Source organism: Bufo bufo, chromosome 8 (genome assembly GCF_905171765.1).
Source record: "Bufo bufo chromosome 8, aBufBuf1.1, whole genome shotgun sequence".
Classification (NCBI taxonomy): Eukaryota; Metazoa; Chordata; class Amphibia; order Anura; family Bufonidae; genus Bufo; species Bufo bufo.
Genome location: NC_053396.1, coordinates 187,035,639 through 187,059,815, shown reverse-complemented (window position 1 = coordinate 187,059,815; position 24,177 = coordinate 187,035,639). Strand labels below are relative to the sequence as shown.

Below are 24,177 nucleotides of genomic sequence, written 5' to 3'. Positions count from 1 at the left end.
AATGATGGCTTGCTTCACTGATTGTGACCGCTCTTTGGATCTCATCTTGAGAGTTGACAGCAACAGATTCCAAATGCAAATAGCAGACTTGAAATGAACTTTGGACCTTTTATCTGCTCATTGTAATTGGGATAATGAGGGAATAACACACACTTGGCCATGGAACAGCTGAGAAGCCAATTGTCCTATTACTTTTGGTCTCTTAACAAGTGGGAGGCACAGATGCAAACTGTTGTAATTCCTACATCGTTCACCTAATTTGGATGTAAATACCCTCAAATTAAAGCTGACAGTCTGCAGGTAAAGCACATCTTGTTCGTTTCATTTCAAATCCATTGTGGTGGTTAGAATTGTGTCAAAGTCCCAATATTTATGGACCTGACTGTAAATTACCTGTCTGTATATCGGAACGTGAATGGTCATTTATGTACACCTTTATCATGTAGAGGATCCTTGTTGAATGGTATTTAATACCCCTTCCTCGGATTTGAAGCATCCCCCCCCCTTCCCCTTATTATCCTCAAATATGGCAACCTCTATAAATAGCATGAGTTTATATCCTCAAAATCCCTGATTTACCCCTATTGACCATGTTTTGATTTATAAAATTGCATGCATTGTCTTTTATACAATATCAGTACTTGCAGTGCTTATTTGAGTTCGACCAGCGCTACGGTGAGTTCCACTGACCAGAAGTCCATCATACCATCGCTATTCAGGCGCCACGTATGCATTTCACATATCTTTTATTTTCGGCAGCATCTTACCAACTATACCGCTAGCCTTTACTGTTCATTTATACATTTTGGCTTATTATTTTCCTTATTTACCCTTGGAACGCAAAATGCGTTCCATTGAAACAGAAGTTAGGCGGGGCTACAGCCTTTCATCGGATATTAGGTATTAAGGGAAAACAAACCAGGCTGGTGTAGTGAGCTTCATTTATATTTAAATAAGCAGATATATAACGCGAGTTTGACAGCGACGCGTGGTTGATTAAGTGTGTGGTTGTGTAAGTGTGTGACTTAAGATTAAGTGACTTTAGATTCAGGGACTTCAGTGGGGGACTGCAATTAGCCAGTTTCTTATTACTACATTATATTGTATTTTTCGCTTTTGTTGTGTAATCCCCATTTAGTATGTGTTGCATAATTGACAACGCAGTCCAGTGCACATCTTGCATGCAGTCCTGGAACAGCCGTTCGAGGGTGTATATCTTTGTTCAAGATGTGAGCAAATTACCCATTTGGAATCGCAAATCGAGTCTCTAAACGGGCAAGTTGCAACACTGAGAGGCATTGAAGAGTTTGCTTCTCACCAAGCAAGCACTCTTTTGGGTAGATGAGGAACAGGGTGACAGAGAGGAGGCTGAGGAAAGTGAGGTAGCTATCTGGGTAACAGTTAGAAAGTGGGGTAGAGGGAAGAGTGCCAGGGAGGCTCGCCCTGATCTGACACATCCCAACATATTTGCACGTTTTGCAGATGAGGGGGATGTCAGTCCAGGGACGGCACTGCTGCAGCCAGACACTTCTTCTGCCAGTCAGGGGAAGGTCAGCTCCAGTAAGCAGGGAACCAGGAGAGCAGGGCAGGCCAGACAGGTGCTGGCAGTGGGAGACTCCATTATTAGGGGAACAGATAGGGCAATCTGTCACAAAGACCGTGATCGACGAACAGTGTGCTGGCGCTAGAGTTCGACACATAACGGATTGGGTTGACAGATTACTGGGAGGGGCTGGAGAACTTCCAGCGGTCATGGTCCATATCGGAATCAATGACAAACTTAGAGGTAGGTGGAGAATCCTTAAAAATGATTTCAGGGATTTAGGTCAAAAGCTTAGAGCAAGGACCTCAAAGGTAGTATTTTCCAAAATACTACCTGTACCCCGGGCCACACAAGAAAGGCAGCGAGAAATTAGGGAGAATAACAAGTGGCTCAAGAACTGGTGTAGAAAGGAGGGGTTTGGGTTCCTGGAGAACTGGGCCGACTTCTCTTTCGGCTACAGGCTCTATAGTAGGGACGGGCTGCACCTCAATGGGGAAGGGGCAGCTGTGTTGGGGAGAAAGATGGCTAGAAGGTTGGAGGAGTGTTTAAACTAGGGACTAGGGGGGAGGGAAATTACATTATAGGAGGGTTTTTTTTCTACAGTGAGCTTCTTTCCAGACAGGTAGGCTCCTGCGAAGGGGGCGGTCTACCTCGGGCTTGTTTTACTCCCAACCTCCTACTGCTGCCACCCTGCTGACTCACGGCCATGCTACCACCCTGCTGGCTCAGCCGCTGCCTCATCCTCAAGTTGCCACCCTCTTCTCCTAATGATGAAGAAGCCCCCTCTTCACCCGGCTCCCACGTGCAATCGGCCACATCATCGTCCACCACTGTCTGCACATCACTAATGTCACCCTCACCAGTCTCAGGGCCACGTCCCTGACCGCTCACAAAACCAGTTTCCGTGCAACTCTCATCATGACTACTTGTCTGCCTACTGGAGGAATCAGCAGATCTCTCCTTTAGATCTCGGCTGGGCGGTAGCTGCTTACTGTCCTCTAGAATCTTGTCCTTGCTGAAAAGTGAAGCTAAGCTAATGGCATATATACGTAATACTGCTGAGGGAACAGAAAATTTCTAGAGGCAGGTTGAGTATAGGTGGGGGCTCAGAGCTTGTTCCCAGGCCATACCTACTATGGGTCGTGTCAGAGGAACCCACCGACTCTTGGCTGGAGGAGTCTGATGTCACTTGCGATGAAGTAGAAGACCGAATCAACCGTTCAAGGACTGCTGGGTTGCTGGTCAAGACACGACCTCTAGATGACACTGGCAGCTCAGTCCTGTCGCTAAGACTGCTGCTGCCACCACTCCCCTTTTTTTGCTGCTACTTCTGCCTGCTCCAGAAATTTTTTGGCCAATGCCCATTCCCTTAGAAGGGCCTGTTACCCCTGTCTGTCCGACATACTCTAAATTAAAAGAAATTGCAAGGGTAAAAGAGCAATACTATCAGACTACTATTTCACCCCAAAAGAAAGGATGAATGGAAACTACTTTTACATATGAAATAAACACACCCCACAACTGGTTGTATCAGACAGCAAATTCACCCCATAAGCAAGGATGAATGGAGGTACTTTTATATATTAAAAATTAACACACCCCAAAACTGGTTGTATCAGATTGCACTTTTACCCCAAAAGCAAGAATGAATGGACGTACTTTGATATATCTAATATAAAAAGCTGAGTGTATGTGTGTGTATGTGTATGTCCACTAAAGGAATCACATTTACAATCACAAGGTACATCAGGTGTCCAGGAAGCTTTTAGTCCCAGCTCTCTAGCACAAACCGTTCCTGAGATATTCCCCAAAAAATGCATTAGCCAATAGAAGCCTGGTCACAAGACCTTATCAGCCAATAGAAGCTGGCAGGCCCTTAGTCTCCACATACACACAGTTTTACACCAGGTTTCCATAACAACCTAGCCTTTTTTCTTCAGTGCTGTAGGTCAGCTTTAAAGGGGCAGGGCGCTGTGGATGACACTGTTAAGGGAGCGGAGTGCTGTGGAGGTCACAGTTCAGGGAGCATGTAGGGTGGCCATTCAGACCACCCTCAAAAGACGAACTTAAAAACCCTGCCACAGATTCTGATAAACCACGCCCCCAATTGGTCAGACCACGCCCCCTCTCACTCCGCAGCTGACTGGGATTGAACAAAATGAAGTTAAATGTAATGTAGCGGTGGATGGAAAAAAGAAAGGCACTGTTTTAATTCACTCTGCAAGAGCCTTCCAGAGATAATGCTCCGCTTGATGGCAAAATTCCCAGTGACAAATTCCTTTTAAATAAATCTTGCTTATTATGCTAGTATTTACAATATATCATGCAATAGAGCTGTAATCTACACCAGCACACCCTGCATGTCCTCAAAGATCACGTTATCTGGATTGCTGCCATGCTCCTGGTCATGTATAAATACAGAGGGACATAGTACAATAGTACAGCCAGAGCTGTGACAACAGGGGCGCAGGATGGCTCTGAACATTGCTTCGACTCTTCTCCTGGCTACAGGACTCACCCTCCTAATTTATCTCATTAAATGGTGGAGTAGAATCAAACAGAAGAACCTACCCCCAGGACCTACACCTCTACCAGGCTTGGGGAACGTCCTTCAGCTAAGCACCTCAGAACTACCACAGTCTTTAGTTAAGGTATGTACACTTAACTTCTATTTTACCCTAAGGCCTCATGCACACGACAGTTGTTTTTTGCGTCCGCAAAAAAAAACGGATGCGTTTTTTTTGGAGGATCCGTTTTTTCCACAGATCCATTGTAATAAATGCCTATCCTTGTCCGCAAATGTGACAAAAAGTAGGATATGCACTATTTTTTGCTGAAGGGAAACACGGACAACGGACGCGGAACACAAACGGATGAACTATCAGCATTTTTTTGCTGATCCATTGAAATGAATGGGTCCCCATCCTGCTCCAATCCCCGCAGCTGCTTTTCAAGTCCATCATCATATACAAGATATTTTATGACTGTATCTGATGCTCAGGTAGTTAAAAACAGACTACCATAAACAGCAGCCTATATTCTGCTGATAAATCCAGAGTAAAAGGGGAATTTGATGCCCGGACTGCCGTCCTGTTGTGTTATGGAATCAATCCTGCCTAAAATGGGAGATACGTGATGTTAAGGAAATGATGTGCAGTATATATAAAAATGTGCACAGAGGAAATTATAACATAGGTTTCTCTGTGAAAAATTAAAGGGTCATCTACTTTCGGCAACACAGTTTTGTTAGAAGGATCCTGTGACAGTGAGTAGATGACGGTGTGCCCCCACTGCATGAAGCATCAGCAATCAGCTGTTATGTAAACCCAGCAGCAAATGTTCGATGTGCCTGTAGCACCACCACAGGGGAAATAAAGTATTACATGGTGACCACTGAAAAGAATAAGCTAAATGCAGTGCCTTGACCTGTTGAGTTCTCCAGAGAGGTGTTCTTTGTAGCTGCTCTCCTCTCTAGCTACTAAAGGAAAGTACTAAAATACTACCCTTTCCCCTGTATTAACAACCTGATGGTTCATTCCTGGTCTGTGCAGAAATCATATCCCAGTCACATGAGATCCAGAAAGGAAAGCAATTCCTACATAAGTCTTTTAGGTGAGGTCCCGGTGTTCTTGATCCCACTGGACAGGATCATCATTTCTAGGTGTACATCTCCTGTACAGACCCGTAATACTCTCATATGAAAACAGTAACAAGTGTTAAATTTACAATTTTTTTATGTTTTCTATATCTGTCTAGCTGAGTGAGACATATGGACCTGTCTATACCCTCTACATAGCCAATCTTCGGACGATAGTACTGATTGGGTACGATGCTGTGAAGGAAGCATTGGTGGACCGTAGCGATGCTTTTAGTGACAGGGGAGACACAGGAACTGGAGAATTGTTTACTAAAGATTTTGGTAAGATGGTAAAGTAAAAGAATAAAATAAGTTTTTATTTATATCAATGTGAATTATTTTATAATACTTTACAGAGGTCATTCTGTACATCTCTGATGATACCTATAATATTTGACAAATGGGGGGAGGGTCATCACAGTGTATAATGCTGTGAAAGTAAACTTCTCTCACAGTAAGTGTGGTATGTGCGAAAGAGGCCTAAATGTAAAACCAGCTGAACCAACCTACTAGTTGAGATGAGCGAAGTTTTGAAAAATTCAATTTGGCAACTTTGCCAAAGTTCACCAAGAAATTTGATTTGTTACAAATTAAATGTCGCAAATCACTATAAATCAGGTATACCCAAACCACTCTGCCTTAGGGTACAGCCACAGGGAGCTGCTGTGCTGCGGACAGGTTGCGGCCATGCTGCAGTGAAGAACAGCACGGCCAATTAGCCCACAGCTTCCTTTCATTTAATAATGAAGAACACTGCATTGTTCTACTTCAATGTTAATGGCTGCAGCACCCTTAATGGACGCTTAAACAGGGGCTGTTGCTAGTATGGGGTTTGACTGGTTAGGTGGGGGGACAATATGCATATTATTTGACAGTAAACACTGAATATTAATTAGCTCTGGCATACCCACTTCTCCAACCCCAGCGCTCTCCTTCCCTACAAGTGGGAGCCCTTCTTCTGCCATCTGCTTTCCCAACTTTACCACATCATTTAATATCGAGAATATGTCATTAGAGAAGTCGTGAACATAAAATTTTCCATTTGCGAACGGCGAACGCGAACTTCCACGAATGTTTGCGAACGGGCGAACCGCCATAGACTTCAATAGACAGGGGAATTTTAAAACCCACAGGGACTCTTTCTGGCCACAATAGTGATGGAAAAGTTGTTTCAAGGGGACTAACACCTGGACTGTGGCATGCCGGAGGGGGATCCATGGCAAAACTCCCATGGAAAATTACGTAGTTGACGCAGAGTGTGGTAAGTTGAATTCGCAATGTGATTTATATAACCTGCATTAATCGCATTGCGAATTCAACTTAGAGCTAAGTTCCTAATGGTTGTATTGCTAGAATTGACGAATATAACGAATATAGCACTATATTCTCAATCTTCGTTATATTCTAGCAATACAACCATTAGGAACCCAGCTCTAAGTTGAATTCGCAATGCGATTAATATAACCTGTATTAATCGCATTGCGATTACAACTTAGTCAAATTTGTGACACTGCAGCTTCAGAATGAATCTAAGACGGATGCTGTCCTTGCTTTTTGATAGGAGGTGGGAGGGTCTGGGAGGGAGGCTATGCTGATTGGCTGGAATGTGTCTGCTGACTGTGAGGTACACGGTCAAAGTTTGCTCAATGATGATGTAGAGGGGGCGGACCGAACATCGCATATGTTCACACGCCGCGGCGAACGCGAACAAGCTTTGTTCGCCGGGAACTGTTCGCCGGCGAATAGTTCGGGACATCTCTATATGTCATCAGGAATATCCAGCTCCTCCTCTCTCTGCATCTTGCTAACTTTTCGAGGACATGAAGACTTTGAAGGATGATTTCGAAAAGGTAAACCCAGCAAAAGACGAGGATGGTCATTATTAAGACCTGGCTTCCCTAAGAGGTGCAGACTGGATAGTATTGGTTGGCATGCTGGCAGTGGAATAATAAAGGCTTCCATATTATTGGTATTGAATTACATATCTTAGTTTACGGCTGATATAGGAATAAGTAAATGGAAAAAATAAATAAAACTTTATAGAATAAGTCTCCCTGCACTCTCTCTGTAGTCTCCCTACACTCCCCCTGCACTGTCCCTGCACTCTCCCTCTCCAATATTGTTCTATTAATCAGTTTCAGCAACACTGTCCCTAGCGCATATCGCTTGCCACGTCTCTCCCTATGCTCAGCTCACAGGACAATGGTGGAGTCCACTCAGGATGAGGGTTTTATAAGGCTGTGACATCACAGGGAATGGCTATCTGCGGATTTGGCTGACTGCATGGCATTATGGGTGATCGTGTGTTCCCGGGCTTCTTACTTTCACTTTGTAACATATGCAGCCACCATTTTACGAAAACCTGATTTGTTACCACGAAGAGAGAGAAAATTCGGATTTGTTTCTATTTAAAGTTTTCCTAAACTTCAGACCGAATTCCTTCTCTTCAAATGCTTCACCTCGCTCAATACTACCTACTACTTCTAGTTACTGTAATGGTTCCCACTGTGGATGATAAAATGTTGCTGTTTTTGGATGAAAATGCCTATGATTTTTTAAATCTGGACAACTCATTTAATGAATGTGTCATCAGAAAATTTCCTACTGTTTAAATCAAGTTTTATTTTTGTTTTTAAAGAATTGTTGGTGATTTTGATTTAAAATAAATGTTAAAATGTTGCAGTTTTTGCGCTGGCTTCTAAAGGTGTCTGGTTGGTCAAGAGCCAATAACTTCGTCACGAAGCACATTTTTTTGTAAGTAGCAGGTACAATGACAAGGAACTGCGAAAGCGCCACCTCCGTCATTGTACCCCTTAGATGCCGCGTTCATACATGATCGCGGCATCTGAGTGTAAAATTAACAAAAAAAAAATTAAATCAAACTAACCAACTCCATCCGTTTGCAACAGGCCAGCTGCCGCCATCTTGCTTACAGATCTCGGCAGAAATCCTGTGCGGCGCGAGATTACGTCATCACGCCAGCCAGCAGGATGATGTAATCTAGCGCTGCATGAGATTTCAGCCGAGATCTTGAAGCAAGATAGAGGCTGGCGGCCTGTCGCGAGCAAATGGAGGAGGTAAGTTTGTATTTTTTAGTTTTTCACACTATTTCAGGTTAAATCGATTCGCTGACACGAAGCACAAAGAAATTTTTCTTCTAGGCGAATGAAATTCATCCTGAAATTTGAATCGAATTCCACTTCGTGGGTTCGATTCACTCATTTCTAGTGTTTATGTGTTGTCAATGGGGATAGAGGAGAACAACGCTTCTATACACCTCTTATGCAGCCCTGATCAAAAGTTTAAGACCACTTGAAAAATGGCAAAAAATTCATTTTTAGCATGGCTGGATCTTAACAAGGTTCCAAGTAGAGCTTCAACATGCAACAAGAAGAAATGGGAGTGAGACAAAACATTTTTTGAGCATTCAATTTAATGAAAACAACGAATAAACTGAAACAGGCTGTTTTTCAGCTGATCAAATGTTTAGGACCACATGCCCTTAAAAGGCCAAATCTGTGCAAAGATGTGGATTCATTGTCATTTTCTGTCAGGTAGTCACACGTTGTGAAGGCAATGCAAAAAACTCTCCCTTTTTGAACGTGGTCGGGTTCTTGAACTGCATAAGCAGGGTCTCTCACAGCGCGCCATCGCTGCTGAGGTGGGACGCAGTAAGACAGTCATTTGGAATTTCTTAAATGATCCTGAGGGTTATGGAACAAAAAAGTCAAGTGGAAGACCCAAAAAAATTTCATCAGCACTGAGCTGGAGGATCCAATTGGCTGTCCGTCAAGACACTGGACGATCCTCGACCCAAATTAAGACCCTTACTAGTGCTGACTGCAGCCCCATAACCATCAGACGGCATCTGAGACTGAAGGGCTTCAAAAACAAAAAAACGTCTTCAAAGGCCTCGTCTCCTTGAACGCCACAGAACTGCTCGTTTGGACTTTGCAAGAGAGCACAAAACATGTGACATTTAAAGATGTAAGAAAGTTTTATTCTCTGATGAGAAAAAATTTAACCTTGATGGTCCTGATGGTTTCCAACGTTACTGGCATGACAAGCAGATCCCACCAGAGATGTTTTCTATGCGCCACAGTGGAGGGGGCGCCATAATGGTCTGGGGTGCTTTTTCCTTCAGTGGAACAATGGAGCTTCAGGAAGTGCAGGGGCGTCAAACGGCCGCTGGCTATGTCCAGATGTTGCAGAGAGCATTCCTCATGACTGAGGGCCCTCGTCTGTGTGGTAACGACTGGGTTTTTCAACAGGACAATGCTACAGTACACAATGCCCGCAGGGAAAGGGACTTCTTCCGGGAGAATAACATCACTCTTTTGGCCCATCCTGCATGTTCCCCTGATCTAAATCCAATTGAGAACCTTTTGGGATGGATGGCAAGGGAAGTTTACAAAAATGGACAACAGTTCCAGACAGTAGATGGCCTTCGTGCGGCCGTCTTCACCACTTGGAGAAATGTTCCCACTCACCTCATGGAAACGCTTGCAGCAAGCATGCCGAAACAAATTTTTGAAGTGATAAACAATAACGGCGGAGCTACTCATTACTGAGTTCATGTTTGGAAGTTGGATTTCTGTTTTGGGGGGGTTTAGTTTTTTTTTGGAGGTGTGGTTCTAAACTTTTGATCAGCTGAAAAAACAGCCTGTTTCAGTTTATTCGTTGTTTTCATTAAATTGAATGCTCAAAAAATGTTTTGTCTCACTCCCATTTCTTCTTGTTGCATGTTGAAGCTGTACTTCCAGCCATGCTAAATATGATTTTTTTGCCATTTTTCAAGTGGTCTTAAACTTTTGATCAGGACTGTATGTAATCTTAGTCTGGAACCCTCCATACACATAATACTGTTGGCTGGACCCTTTGAAAAAGAGCCATTTGTCCATTATTACTCTAAGAAATGTATGGTTCCTAAGCCTTATGATAAACTGACACTTCATCTTTCATAGAGATCACTTTCCAGTAGTCATTTACTACTGTAATCAAAGGCAGGATTACAAAGACAGATAACACCTATATACAGATAACACGGTATGCAATATTCGCAATCGGTGACATCAAAGCTTATGAACTTCCATCTTTGTACAGTGACCTCTGCACAGAGCATGCCGAGTAAATGTTCTCATAGACGACAATAAACATGTCTTGTGTATTGACTCTGCAGACTTAATGACTGCTGTAAAGCATGTCTCTAAATGCTGTTAAAAGCAGCTCAGGCAAGATGGCTGCCTCATAATCATGTACAGGAAATTAAATAAATCTACCATCAGAAAATAAGAACAGATTATAAAAAAGAAAAAGAGAATCTACTTCAGTATCTGGTTTTAATTGGTAAAAAATATAGTATATTCCCTTTAATTGTATTCTTGAACTTATAGGGGTCATTGCAAGCAGTGGGGAAAGGTGGAAAATTCTTCGTCGTTTTTCTCTGACAACGTTGAGAAATTTTGGAATGGGAAAGAGGAGCATTGAAGAAAGAATCCAAGAAGAAGCCCGGTGTCTTGCTGAGAAATTTATGAAGGATAAAGGTGGGTAAAGTTCCAAAGATATCTGTCTCCTACACTCAGGCCATACATATAAGGCCTCCTGCAAAACAGCAGAACCGCAGAATAGGGATACCTTCCGTGTGCAATCTGAATTTTTCTCAGTCCTATGAATTGAAATAGCTATTCCTGTCCGCAAAAACAGACAATAGGACACGTTCTAAAATTTGTAGGACATATATACGAATGCGGACAGCACATGGGTGATTTTTTATTTTTTTTGCGGGTCTATGTGCACAAGACACACCATGAGTGTACAAATGCCCTACCTTTGGGATATGCTTCTATCTCCAGTACAGGACATGGTCATGCCCAGCTGGGAGTGGAGAAGAGGCTGAGCATGCACAGCTCTCTGCCAACAACTCAGTGGTACTGTACTTTCAAAAATAGCTGAGCAGATGGACTTGGCTACTTTTGGAAGTGCTATTAAAATAAACGAAGAAAGCCACACAAGTACAAACACCTCTCCATTCCCAAATCAAGGCAACAGGGCCCCTTTCTGTAGACAGACGGGACCCATACCTATCTGATATTTATAGGATAATAGGATAGATAAGAGTACCCATTTAAAGCAGTAATTTAGCACTTTTCTTTATTTTTGCTAACAGATGCTCCAATTGACCCAACATATATATTACGAGCTGCTGTTTCTAATGTCATTTGCTCCGTTGTGTTTGGTGAAAGATTTGACTATGAAGATGAAAAGTTTTTGACTCTGATATTATATCTTCACAATCTTCTCCAGTTGTTCAACACCCGTTCAGGGCAGGTAAACGTTACAAACTGTCTAACAGGTTTATGGGTGCAATGTAATTACCCAGAATTTACACTCTGGAAATGTCTGCCTACCATCTGTCCATTTCATATTTCCAGGCACAGCAACCTGTTAACCTCTTTGGGGAAAGTATAGTAATGCACAATGGATGGACCTATGACTGAATGTCATTGTTTGGATGCCTTTGCTTAGATCAGGGGTGATCACAGTCTTGGTTCAAAATTAAAACAGAACATCAAAATAAAGCTAGTTTTACACTTGTGGCAAGGAACTCCGGCAGACTGTTCCGGTAGAGAACAGCCTGCCAGAGTTCTCCAGATCCTGCATTGCTGGACACTACCGCTTTCCCACCAGACCCCATTGACTATAATGATTCAACTTCTACCCGGTAAATATGCTGATAATCAGACAAAAACCACTGTGTGCTGAGTGCTGTGGCATTGCCTGCTGGACCTGTCAGTCAGATAACCCGGCCGCAGGTGTAAAAGAAGCCTAAGAAATCTTTGCAGTGTTCTGGTTCTGATCAATGGTCAGGTAGGTTGATACACTGCTCCAAATTAGATAGATATGTGCATGCACGGCGAGAGAAATAACACAGAACTCTATATAAGGTCAAAGCATAACTCTAATTTATTAGGTGGGGGCTTCACATTATATACCCTCCATACTAGTGGGAGGAGTGGGCTCACATGATTGGTCTTTTAGCAAGAAGGAATGTAAACAGGAAATAAGTTTAAGGCATATGTATGATAGACTCAGAGGAATTCCTGACAGTTTTAAGTTTTTGCTGCAAATAATTTCAATCATAGAATGCATACTGGGGGTTGTCTCTCGGACAGACACCATTTTGTAAGTGCTAAGCAAGTGTCCATTATATTCCATAACAGTCCCCCCTTGGATTCTTGATTGTAGAACTTTCCCTGCCTAGTGAACCCCTGGGAATACCATTCGCAATCCTCTTCACCCACAACCTACCCCTTTTGGGTAGACTCCCGGTTAATCGGACTTATGATAGTACCCTAGGATTCATCTTTCCCTATCTCGGTATGACATTGTAATTGGTGGGGGAACTTGTGTTGAATTCTTTGGTTTCCATTTCTTCTTCACCATATAGCAGCATGATGGGCTGTTCAGTAGTTTAAGTCACAATTTTTTCACATATTTTTCGGACACAGGGTACAATGCAACATAAAACACTACTAACATTAATACTAGCATCAAGACTATCTCCATACCTATCTGGGTGAGAACGGTACATATTTTTGAACCGTCCGAAGTACTCATCCCATGGGTCTGTTATCCCTGGGTTACGTTTTAATTCCTCTGAGAGGTTAGTAAGCTTGTTTATTGCTTCAGTTACCTTCCCTTTGGGGCCAGTGTTATATGGGATGTAGGTGCAGCAAGTTTCCACAATCATTTTACAAACTCCCCCAGTCTCAGCTAGGATCATATCTAGGGCCATCCTGTTCTGAAAGGCCACAGCAGAAGTAGCCTCTAACTGTTCTGCAATTCCTTTTAGGGCATCACAGGTGTAGTTTACAAATCTTTGCTGATTATAATATATGTAGTTTATCCAGTCAACGTTCTTGTTGATTGTCACTATTGGGAGTATGGATTCAAATCCAGCTGCCATCTGATCTCTGGCCTTAAACTCGTTGGGGACCCCCCTTGGGACTCCTATTGTGTCTATATACACATGTGGGTCAAAGCTCCCCTGTGGGGAGGCCTCCCTTTTTGACCTCCCTGAATAGGTTTTTTGAGTATACCCTCTAACTGTTGGGTCATCTTCTAGTATGTGAAGGGGCATTATGGCTTTCGCTAGGGCGCATTCACCAGACCAATTGCCTTTTAACTTAGTTCTTATTTTTCCGTCTCTACAGATCCAATAGATGTCCCCCAAAAATACCTTCTGATTCTGTGTTTCAGTGGACAGGTTGCTGCAGGATGAGCAGTACCCTTCTGTGAAGTTGCCCAAGAATCTCTGACTGCCAGGGTTGAAGTAAAAGGTGTAGTTACCGGGGTATATGGTTATGCCTTCACCTGGTTTGGGGGGTTTTACTACCAGAGGGAATTTTTTTTCCACTTTTCACAGGCAGAGTCATTCACGCTAGTGTTGGTATATAGGCTGAGGAAGCAGCTTTCAGTCTCAGGAGGCAGATGTGTGTGTCAGCATTGTATTTCATCCATTCTAATCACAGGTTGGTGTCAGAAAATCCTGTCTCGGCAGCCATAGTATCTTCAAAGGTGGGGTCTGCTATGGCTGTCATCTGCCTAAGGGAGGTAGTGTAGGGTTTGGACGGACCCTTCTCTATCTTTGTGAGATTATGTAGGTCTTTCAGGTGGAACATGCCCATGTCCCCAGCAGTTACCACCCCCATCCAGGTGCCTATAAGGTATGTCCCTGCGTCATTGAGGCTGGGGTTTTCTATTGTGAGGGTAAGTGGCATGTTGGAGCATGTCTGTCCACTTGGGTGGCATCTTCCACTCTTAAACAGTGTCATGCGGGTAAGCAAGGATTTACCCATTTTGTCTTTTTTGTCTCGGGCACTCTGAGGTCTGTATCCCCATGGTTCACCCGTGTTCCAACCAACTGCTCCCCACGAGTTACACTGTTCCCCATACTGGTTATCAGTGACACCGATGTATGTGGATCTATGGCTGCCCGTTTGGTACATGCTACATTGCCATGCTGGTGTTGGGCACAATACTAGACTGCAGTAATCGAATTTGAAGGTAGCCACATGCGTACTGGAGGAATTAAACCAGAAAGTGGTCAATATGTAGCCATCCTTCTCTTTTTGTTGGGTGATGGCCACTTATCCTCCTGTCTTTGGAAGATTCTGTGTATATGTGACCCTGTAGGTGTAGACAAAAAGTAGCAGAGCGATAACTGTTGCAAAAGGAATCATGCAGATTCAGCTGTGGTTCCCTCGATATCTGGAGATGACACTCGTATTCTTTTGCAGTGTGATGCATGGATCCAGTTAGGTCTCCCCTCGAGTTTTACAGAAGTTAGGGTGGTCAGCAGCACCTGGTAAGGTCCCTTGTATCGTGGTTCGAGGATGCTTCTGATATGCTTCTTTTTTTTTCACAATCATTTTTATTGTCAATATGGTACTATATAAATGACAACGATTGCATTGTGGACGCAGCCACTCAAGATGAGAAACGATATATGTTGATCAAGTAAAGAGTGGTCGCAGCCACTAAATAAAGTGAAATGACATAGCTATAACATATATCAAGTTCTACGGCACCCGCCTGGGTGCTGCCAACGTAGAACAGCGACAAATAAGATAATCAATCAGATGAAAAAGGGATATAAAGAAAAAGCAAAAACAAAAACAAAATATAAGAGATCGATGGACACGGAGTTATCATCACTCAAAAAACAGACCCGAGTAAGGAACTAATCTAGTATTGAACAGAAGGGATTAAGTCACATAGGAATAGGACATTTTGTGAGCCAAGGAGACCAAGAGGATTGAAATTTCCGCATCTTGTTGGTCCGCTGCGCCCATAGGTGCTCAAATATAGCGTGGGTGGAAATTTTTTCATTGAGTTCATTCAAAGTAGGGATTGTAGATGATTTCCAATGTTTAGCAACTAGGAGTTTGGCCGAGAGTAATATATGACAAGTTAGTAATCTAAATTGTTGTGGAATCAAGTCAAGATCTAATGAGAGGAGTGCCATAGCCGAGGATAGAGAAATTTTGGAGCCTGTCACTTCTCTCACCAGTTCCCCAACCCTGATCCAAAAGGATTGAAGTTTAACACAATCCCAAAAAATATGCATTAGGTTGCCTGGCGATTTCTGACAGCGCCAGCACGAGTTTTCTACATCGGGGTAGAATCTGCTGAGTTTAGCTGGGGTAAAATACCACCGAGTGAGTAGTTTATGATAACATTCTAACAGGTTAGAGCATTTTGTGGCATGATATGTAACTCTAATCGCTGCTTGCCACTTAGTTATAGAGTATGAGAGCAGCAGATCTCTCTCCCAGTTCAGGAAATGTGCCTTTTTCGACAAGCGTATATCCCCTAACACAGTTTTATAAATTGCGCTTGTGGGAATTTGGGAATCTCCTTGAGTACAAAGCATAATATTGAGAAGATCGACTGGAATCATTATATCTCTTTTAGGCCACTTAGCTAAAAAATGAACAATCCTAGTATAATGATAATGGTAAGAATCTGGTACATTGAAAGAGACTTGTAGGCGTGAAAACGACCTCAAAACATCACCGTCATAAAAATCATTTAGCACCTGTATCCCAGCTTTCCGCCAACCACCTACCGAGAAATCTGTTATATAGTATTGTAAGATCTCTATGGGGACCTGTAAAATTATCTTTGGAGACGTTGGACCAGTACGTTGTAACAAAAGTTTCCATGTTTGGATGGATGATTTCAGAGTCAGCGCTGTGGGAAGCGGGAAGCTGGGATCAATAGCATGCAATAAGAAGAGAGAGTAAAGTGGTTTCCCTTTATTAAGATCTACTTCTATCTGATGCCAGCTAGGAGTCTGCTCTCGTCTACACCAAAATCTCAACAGTTTGAAAACAAAGGAATCATAGTATCCCTGAAGATTTGGGACTCCCAGGCCTCCGTGAAACCTATGACTATAGAGTATAGAGGCTGCTATTCTGTGAGGGCCCTTATTCCATATAAAGGATAGCATTTGAGTGGAGAGGTGGGGATAGGGATGGGTAGGGTACGAAACAGATATAAAATCTTTGGGAGCACCATCATTTTGTATATTACTATTCATCCTAGCCAGGATAGGTCTAATTTAGAGTAACAGTCTAGATCAGTTTGGAGGGAGTTATATAATACGTCATAGTTGTTTTTGACTAACCGTGTAAGAGGATAGCAGATTTGTACGCCCAAATATGTGATTGAGTCTACAGCCCACTGAAAAGGGAATTCATTTTCTAGTGCCCTCCTCAATGGTGGAGAGATCTTCACAGCTAGGATTTGGGATTTGGCTTTGTTAATTTTGTAGTATGATACTTCCCCGAATTCCCTGATAATCTGTAAAGTGGCCCTCAATGAAGGCAAGGGGTCAGTTACGGTCAAAATGACGTCGATTACCGGCTGAAATGCCACGTATCGATTCTGACGTCCGTATCATTTCTGCGAAGGGCTCCATTACCATTAAGAAGAGGAAAGGGGACATCCTTGCCAGGTACCATTTGTAATTAAAAAAGGGGAGGAGAGGGATCCATTAGCTAGTACTCTAGTGGAGGGAGTGAAATATAAAGCTTGGATCACATTTTTAATAGGGCCCCGAAAGCCGACGCAAATCCCCAATTATACGGTCAAACGCCTTCTCTGCATCCAAAGTTAGAAGCAAAGAAGGCGTCGCCAACCCCCCAGCCTTTTGCAACAGGCCCAATATCCGACGGGTACCATCTGGCGCCTCTCTGCCCTTTGTAAAGCCAACTTGGTCACTATGGATTAGTGAAGGCAAAATTTTCAAGTTTATGGGCTAGCAGTTTTGCATATAGCTTTACGTCGCAATTGAGGAGAGAAATTGCAGGGGAATCCGTCGTTTTACCCGGCTTCGGAAAGGTAACTATCGTCGCCTGTAACATTTCAGATGGAAATTGTTCTCCAGCTAGCACCTTATTAAAAAGCTGAACAATATGCGGTTGTAATAGGGGGAAAACAATTGATAATATTCGTTGGAATACCCGTCAGGGCCGGGCGATTTATTCTGTTTTAGGGATTTGATCGTAGCATCTACTTCAGAAGCCGAAATTGGGGTTCAGTTCTGCAATTTGATCACTATTTAGAGAGGGGAGATTGACTTTTTGAAGGAAAGAGTCAATTTTCTCTAAGGACGGTTGGATTGTGGAGGAGTCTTTATTAAGGTTGTATAACTTAGAGTAATATTGGTTAAAGGCTTCTGCTATTTCATTTTGATGTATAATTCTAGAAGTTTTATCGGGGGCTAGCATGTAGGGTATATTTATCTTTTGTGTTATTGGTTTTATTTTCCTTGCCATTAACCTACTAGGTTTATTGTAGGATTTGTAGTATGAAAGTCGCATAGAGGTTAATTGGCGGTCGTAATCCATTTGTAGGATGGCATGTATTTCATGTCTCAAGGACATTAAACTCTTGTGGAGATTTATGGAAGGGTCTAATCTGACTTGTTCTTCTAGTCTAGCCTCTTTCTCCAAAAGAGTTGATAGTTTAGCCTCACAGGATTTCTTGAAGCGTGAACTCTGTTTTAGCAATTCCCCTCTAATGGTTGCTTTGTGAGCTTGCCACAGGGTAAAGGTATTAACATTTTCTGTATTATTAAAAGAGAAATATTCCTTTATGGCGGATTCTATAAGTGGTTTATATTTAGGATGGCGAAGGAGAAAGGTATTATTTCTCCAGGATTTCTGAGCATTAAAAGACAGGATTTGGGAAATTGAACACGAAATTGGTGCATGGTCTGACCACGACGTGATCCCTACAGTAGACTTGGAAATCCTCGATAACAATGGCCTATCAGAGAGAAACAGATCGATTCGGGAGAACGACCTATGTCTTGCAGAGTAAAAGCTAAATTCTTTCGAATTTGCATTTAGACATCGAAATGTGTCATAAAGCTGGTTATCTCTCAACCAACGCCCCAAGGCTGGGGCCTTTAATCTGTCAGAACCCGTTGAGTCCAGGTTCCTATCTGGCACTATAGTAAGTCTCCACAAAGCATAAGATATCCCTTTTGTATAGTATGTGTTTTCCTCAAGACTTTATTCAAGAACCTTATAGGGGATTTGTTGGGGGCATAGATATTGACCAGGGTAATTGCAACCGAACCAACTAAGCCTACCAGAACAATATATCTCCCTCCCTCATCAATTAACACTTTTTCAACCTGAAAGCCCAGGGAATCCTTTATTGCGATAGCCACCCCTGCTTTTTTCTTATTTGAGTTGGCTAATAGTATACTAGAGAAACCTTTACTTGATAACTCTGGGTGCTTGTTGCGCACAAAATGTGTTTCCTGTACACATAAAATATCTGTCTGCGAATAGCAAACGTGAGGATCTTTTATAGGGGAAATTCAATCCTTTGGCATTAATAGACATTACCTTAACTGCCATAAAAATGGACATAATCTAAAAGCTGAATACATATTAGAGACCTTACATGTCGAGACTGTAGTGATGATGAAGTACATGCATATGACCATCGAAAAGAAAGAAAACAAAAAGAACATAAAGATCAAACATTAGCAAAAATTTAACCTGTGGAGTAAACATAGGTTAGCAAACAAAACCGAATAGGTCTGGTCTGAGGGAGGTTACAAGGAACCTAGACCAGAGAAATCGGGGATCAACAGTTCGGCCTTATTCCGCCATCCCTATTGTTAATAACTATTCGGCAAAAGGATATAGCGGACATCATAGATATTACACTCAGGATTATTCTCCCACTGAGGACCAGTCCGGGGCCACATGGGTGTTGTTCTTAATTATTGCTGGAACCGGCGATGTTGGTCTTCCAGTATTCCAGGATTTAAGAAGGGACTCTCCTTCATCAGGATTTTTAATAACGAATGTTTTCCCATCTCTATGTATCAGAAGCTTCAGCGGGAATCCCCACTTGTATGGGATTTGGAGATTCCTCAATACTTTGGTTATTGGGGCAAGTTGTTTCCTGGCTTGCAATGTTGCTTGCGATAGATCAGCAAATATTTGAATGTCCTGAAATGGAGCTGGTAGGTTACGATTTTTCCTGATGTAGGAAACCAGATCCTCTTTTGTGCAGTAAAAGTGAAAACGCGCAATAACATCTTTGGGCGCTGAAGCTGGTAGATGTTTAGGTTTGGGCAGATGATGAGCCCTATCAATCAGTAGCAGTTGAGGATCTCTGTCTGGGAATATCACTTTAAGCATTTCTCCCATGAATTGCTGCAGATTAGCCAGGGATATTTTTTCTGAGATCCCCCTGAATTTTAAGTTGTTGCGCCTGTTTCTGTCCTCTAAGTCAGCCATTTTAGCTTTTAAACCTGCCACTTCATCTTCTAGAGAATAATGAGCATCAATGAGATCATTGTGGGAGCTGGTTAATTCCCCCATCTTATTTTCAATGTGATTCACTCTGGAACCCAGATCATCCATGGAAGAAGTGATAAAGGAGGCTACTTGTTGTAGTTGCGATATGAGTGAGTGATGTATAGCCGTCATCATCGCTTTAAGTGAACTCTCTGAAACTGCTTGATCAGTACAAAGTCCTGCAGTGGATCTGACACCGCATCTACTTTAGTTTTAGCCTGAGCCAAAGCAGGAGACTGGGACCTATCTGTGGGGATACAGTAATATTGCTTGCCACTGCACCAGCTATGATGTCACCGGCGGTATAGTAATCATGGCGTCCCCTTGTTCAGGCCCGGAGGCAGCACGGTTATCATTGCCCCTTGTGCTGGATAGATGCAGCGTTTGTGAATGCTTGTGTCGCCCCTCCGTATCACCGCTGCTGGCTGATGAAGGAGAAGAGATTCCCCTGGATATGGGTAACGAGGTATTTTCGGCCTCCTGCAGCGTTGGTGAAGAGACGGAGCGGAATGGCGGGAAGCCGCCGTCAGGCTCCTGAGCTGAAAAGAAGTCAGTGAGGCGTCGGAGACCCGGACGGGAAGCTTTCTTCCTAGTCATCATGTCCCTATGAAGGTAGGAGACGAATTGGCAGCTCAATCCTTCCTTTGCCAAGGTGCTTTAGGTCGCTTATCAGGGATGGTGAACCGGAGCTCTCTCACCAAGCAGCCATCTCGGTCGGCAGCAGGCCACACCCCCCCCCCCCCCCATATGCTTCTTGACCACCACCCACTCTCCAGGTTTCAGAGTGTGGCTTCCTTCTAGGGAGTAAAGATCTGGAATGGAAGAGAAAACTTGTGCATGTATGTTAGACAATTTGGCAACAGATTCATAATGCATTTGTAACTGTTACGGGAAATACTGTCCCATTCTTGGCCCTGTCCCAAATAGGATCCTGTATGGTGTCCGTTTGTGTGAAGGCCTTAGTGTGTGCCTAAATGAAAAGAGTGCTATAGGCAAGCACTGAACCCAATTGAGCCCTGTCTCCCTGGTCATCTTCAACATTTTTGACACCCCATTCAATCTTTCAACTTAGCCGCTGCTTTGGGGCCTGTAGGGGGTGTGATACGCCAGGTGCGACCCTACAATTTCCCAGACTTCTTGGGTTAATCTGGCAGTGAATGCTGGGCCCTGATCACTCTCAATGACCTCAGGTACTCCGAACCTACAGACAAGCTCCTGCATCGTTTTTTTTAGCAGTAGTAGTTGCTGTCTGATTTCGGACGGGATTAGGCTTCTGGCCACCCAGAGAACAAGTCTATCACTAACAGCACATATTGAAATTCTTGGCACATTGGCATCTGGCTGTGGTCGATTTGTATCCTCTGAAAGGGATCTAAGGCCTTTGGGAGACATTTCCGGGGCGTGGGCTCGGTTCTACCTGGATTTCACTCTGTGCAGATGAAGCACACTTGAGTATATCTCACCAGGACGGGGGTGATCCCTGGGGCCACCCATATTTTTTAAATTAGCTCTTTCATGATGGTTTTGGATTGATGGGTGGGCCCATGAGCCATTGCGGCTATTAGGGGATAGAGAGTTCTGGGTAGGCATACTCTTTTCCCTGTGTCCAGAGTTCAGATTCTTCTTCGAAGGCTGACTCTTTCAACCAGGTTTCCTTTTCCCTGGGAGTGGCCTGTTTCTGCATTTGTTTCAGTAGGTCCCATGTGACTTCCTCTTGCTCCAGATCTTCTTGTACTGTCGGGATCTGTTCTGTCTGGGCTCCTTCCTCTTCCATTGCTGCTTTCTTTGCTGTTTGATCAGCTAGGGCATTTCCTCTGGCCTCAGGAGTGTCACTTCCTGTATGGGCCTTTACCTTGATCACTGCCACTTGAGTGGGCAGGAGTACTGCTGCCATTAGGGCTACTACTGCTGAGGCATTTTTGATTGGGGTTCCTGCGGCTGTGATGTAATCCCGTGCCTTCCATATTAGTCCAAAGTCATGAACCACTCCAAAGGCATATCTGGTATCCGTGTAGATATTAGCGATGGAATCTTTTGCCATGAGGCAGGCTTCAGTGAGGACAATGAGTTTAGCCTCCTGTGCTGACTGGTCTGGGCGCAATTGTCTTGCACACAGCACTTCATGCTCACTAGTGACTGCCATGCCTGCATGGAATTTCCCTTTGTCATCGGCGTACCTTGAGCAGTCCACAAAGAGAATCCAATGAGTGTTTTTTAAGAGGAGTGTCTTGGATCGATGGTGGTGTTCCTACTTCAGCTTCCATCGTTGTGATGCAGTCATGATCCTGTTCCTGGTAAAGAGAGTCAGTTGAGGTCCATAGTTCTTCTTCCTGAAGATCTTCTTCAGCATGCAGATCAATAATATCTTCAGAAGCTTCTCCTGAATCTCTTTTTTTCCTTTCAAATATCTTTATTAATTTTCTCAAAACAAGACAATGTAAAAGGATATATAGTCACAGAGAGTGGCACACGAAACAGATACATTTCTACAGTACTTTACTTGGTGTCGGGCCTCACATATATAAACACACAAACATCAATACCGAGAACACCCCGAATTGATGCCAATCTCCTATCTCCCGTATCAAAACAAAAACCGTCCACCCCCCCATCCCCCCCATCCCCCCCAATGTACCTGGCCTGGCACGGCCGCCACGAGGGGCGGCGGGCGACTCACGCCCTCATTCTGGGTATCTCCCAGACGGACATAAAGCGGATTACTATATAGCTTGCTCCAGTTATAGTGGTTGTTGTTTATTTAGGGGTTATAGCTCAAGTGGCAATAGGTCATCAGTTCCAGCCCGGCTGTACATCTATTTCAATCATTTCTCCCCGGTTATGCGCCTATTTCTGTTATTTCTCCCCACGACGTTTCATGCACTCAAAATCTGTTACTCTTGACATTAAGCTTTGCCACTCATGTATTGTGGGTGGTCTATCCATCACCCAGTGTCTAAGGATTATTACCTTGGCCAATAGGAGTCCCTTCAGCCAATAAACCTGCTCACTTTTGGTTGTTTTGTTTTTATAGTCGGGGGGAAGGAGTCCGAGTACAGCTACTTGAATAGTTGAGGGGGGGGTTATTCCCAGTTAATGCCTCCAACTCCTGAAATATACTATCCCAAAAGGACTTAATGACTGGACAACCCCACAACATGTGAACATACCCTGCAGCTGCAAAAGAGCATTTCAAGCAACAGAATTCTTTTCCCTTTTTACCATACATTTTAGTTAAAAGACTCGGAGTAACATATAGCCGGTGTATTATTTTAAATTGGGTCAAATGGTGCTATCTTGAAAGGGAGGCCTTCTTGATATTTAGATATATTTCCTGCCATTGAAGAGGATTACATTCCCCTATATCCACTTTCCATTTATCTACACTTTTAAATTTAGTGACAGTGCTTAGTTCCTCTATTAATCTCCTGTAAATTAGTGAAACCCTAACTTTTTTCCCTACTGAATTATAACAAAATGCTAAAAATCGCTGAGTGCCTATTGTCTGAGACGTTTTATTAAGCGTGTATGCTAATGCGTGTTGTAATTGAAAATATCTATAGTATTCTAATGCAGTGATTGGTGTCTGATGAAACACTTCCCCTATTGGTTTCATTTTTCCTTTACTGCATATATGTGAAATTAGCGTATTCTCCTGAATCTCTAGTATACTTCCCCCTTGGATGAGGAAGGAGTGCAGCAGGGTTAAGGATGTGACATTTCTGAATGGTGATATTATCTTGCAGAAGCAGACTACACTGCAGCCGGAGGTGGCGTTGTGCAGTGAGGTGTTTGGGTTGTGTCTGCTGGAGGATGGCAGAGATGTCATGCGGAGCCAAAATAGGGAGAGGGTGCCCAGGCACAACATCAGATGTGACGTCAAGAAGAGAGCTGGCAGCATGGACAGCTCTGACACAGGAAGGGGCAGCTCTGGCTACAGGGTCAAGGTGCTTAGAGTAGTAGCCCAGCGGTCTGTTGTGTCCACCATGAGTTTGGGTAAGAACTCCAGTAGTGTGACCTTGACGTTCCATGACATACAGCCTGAAGGGAAGTCTGGCGTTAGCCAGATCAATCACAGTGAAGGTATTGGCAAGCGGTGGAATTCCAGACAGCAGGGTGTGGATTAGGTACAACAGGGGTTTCTAATACAGTTGCTTCATTGACTGCTCTCAAGTCTTGTACCATCCTGTATGTCGGGGATTTACCTCTCTCTGGCTTTTTCCGTACCGGGTACAGGGGCGTGTTGCACGGAGAGGTGGTATCCATTAATGCTCCATTTTGCAACAGGGCGTAATGGCATTCTGCTGTTTTATTGACAGCGGGTATTGGGCCTTGTAAGGCAGCACGTTAGGGTCTTTTAGGAGCACTGAGACAGGAGGGACATTCAGGTGTCGTATGTCTTGGGGCCCCTTAGCCCAAAGGTATTCTGGGATATGTGGTAATATGGTGTTCAACACATCTTTGTTTGGTGGAGTTACAATGTCATCACTGATTGTTCTGAGGGCCATTAGGAGGCAACTTTCCTCGGGGCACAGGGTTGTCCCAAGGAGTACTGTTCATCTTGCTGAAATTATATGTCGGCCCTTATTTTCTGGAGGAAATCCGCC

General features: G+C 43.5%; 1 protein-coding gene across 2 annotated transcripts in view; it reads left to right on the top strand.

Annotated features, from left to right (window-relative positions):
* LOC121009408 (cytochrome P450 2A13-like) overlaps nucleotides 1-24,177 on the top strand; it is a 210,177-nt gene that overhangs the window by 161,950 nt on the left and 24,050 nt on the right. The window contains exons 1-4 of one of the 2 annotated variants that reach the window (XM_040442514.1): nucleotides 3,972-4,194; nucleotides 5,300-5,462; nucleotides 10,574-10,723; nucleotides 11,347-11,507. In XM_040442514.1, coding sequence (XP_040298448.1) covers nucleotides 4,015-4,194; nucleotides 5,300-5,462; nucleotides 10,574-10,723; nucleotides 11,347-11,507 — 654 coding nt within the window. In that variant the 5' untranslated portion in view covers nucleotides 3,972-4,014. Of the gene's footprint in view, nucleotides 1-3,971; nucleotides 4,195-5,299; nucleotides 5,463-10,573; nucleotides 10,724-11,346; nucleotides 11,508-24,177 lie in introns of those variants that run through there. The other variant, XM_040442515.1, reaches the window with a different exon arrangement.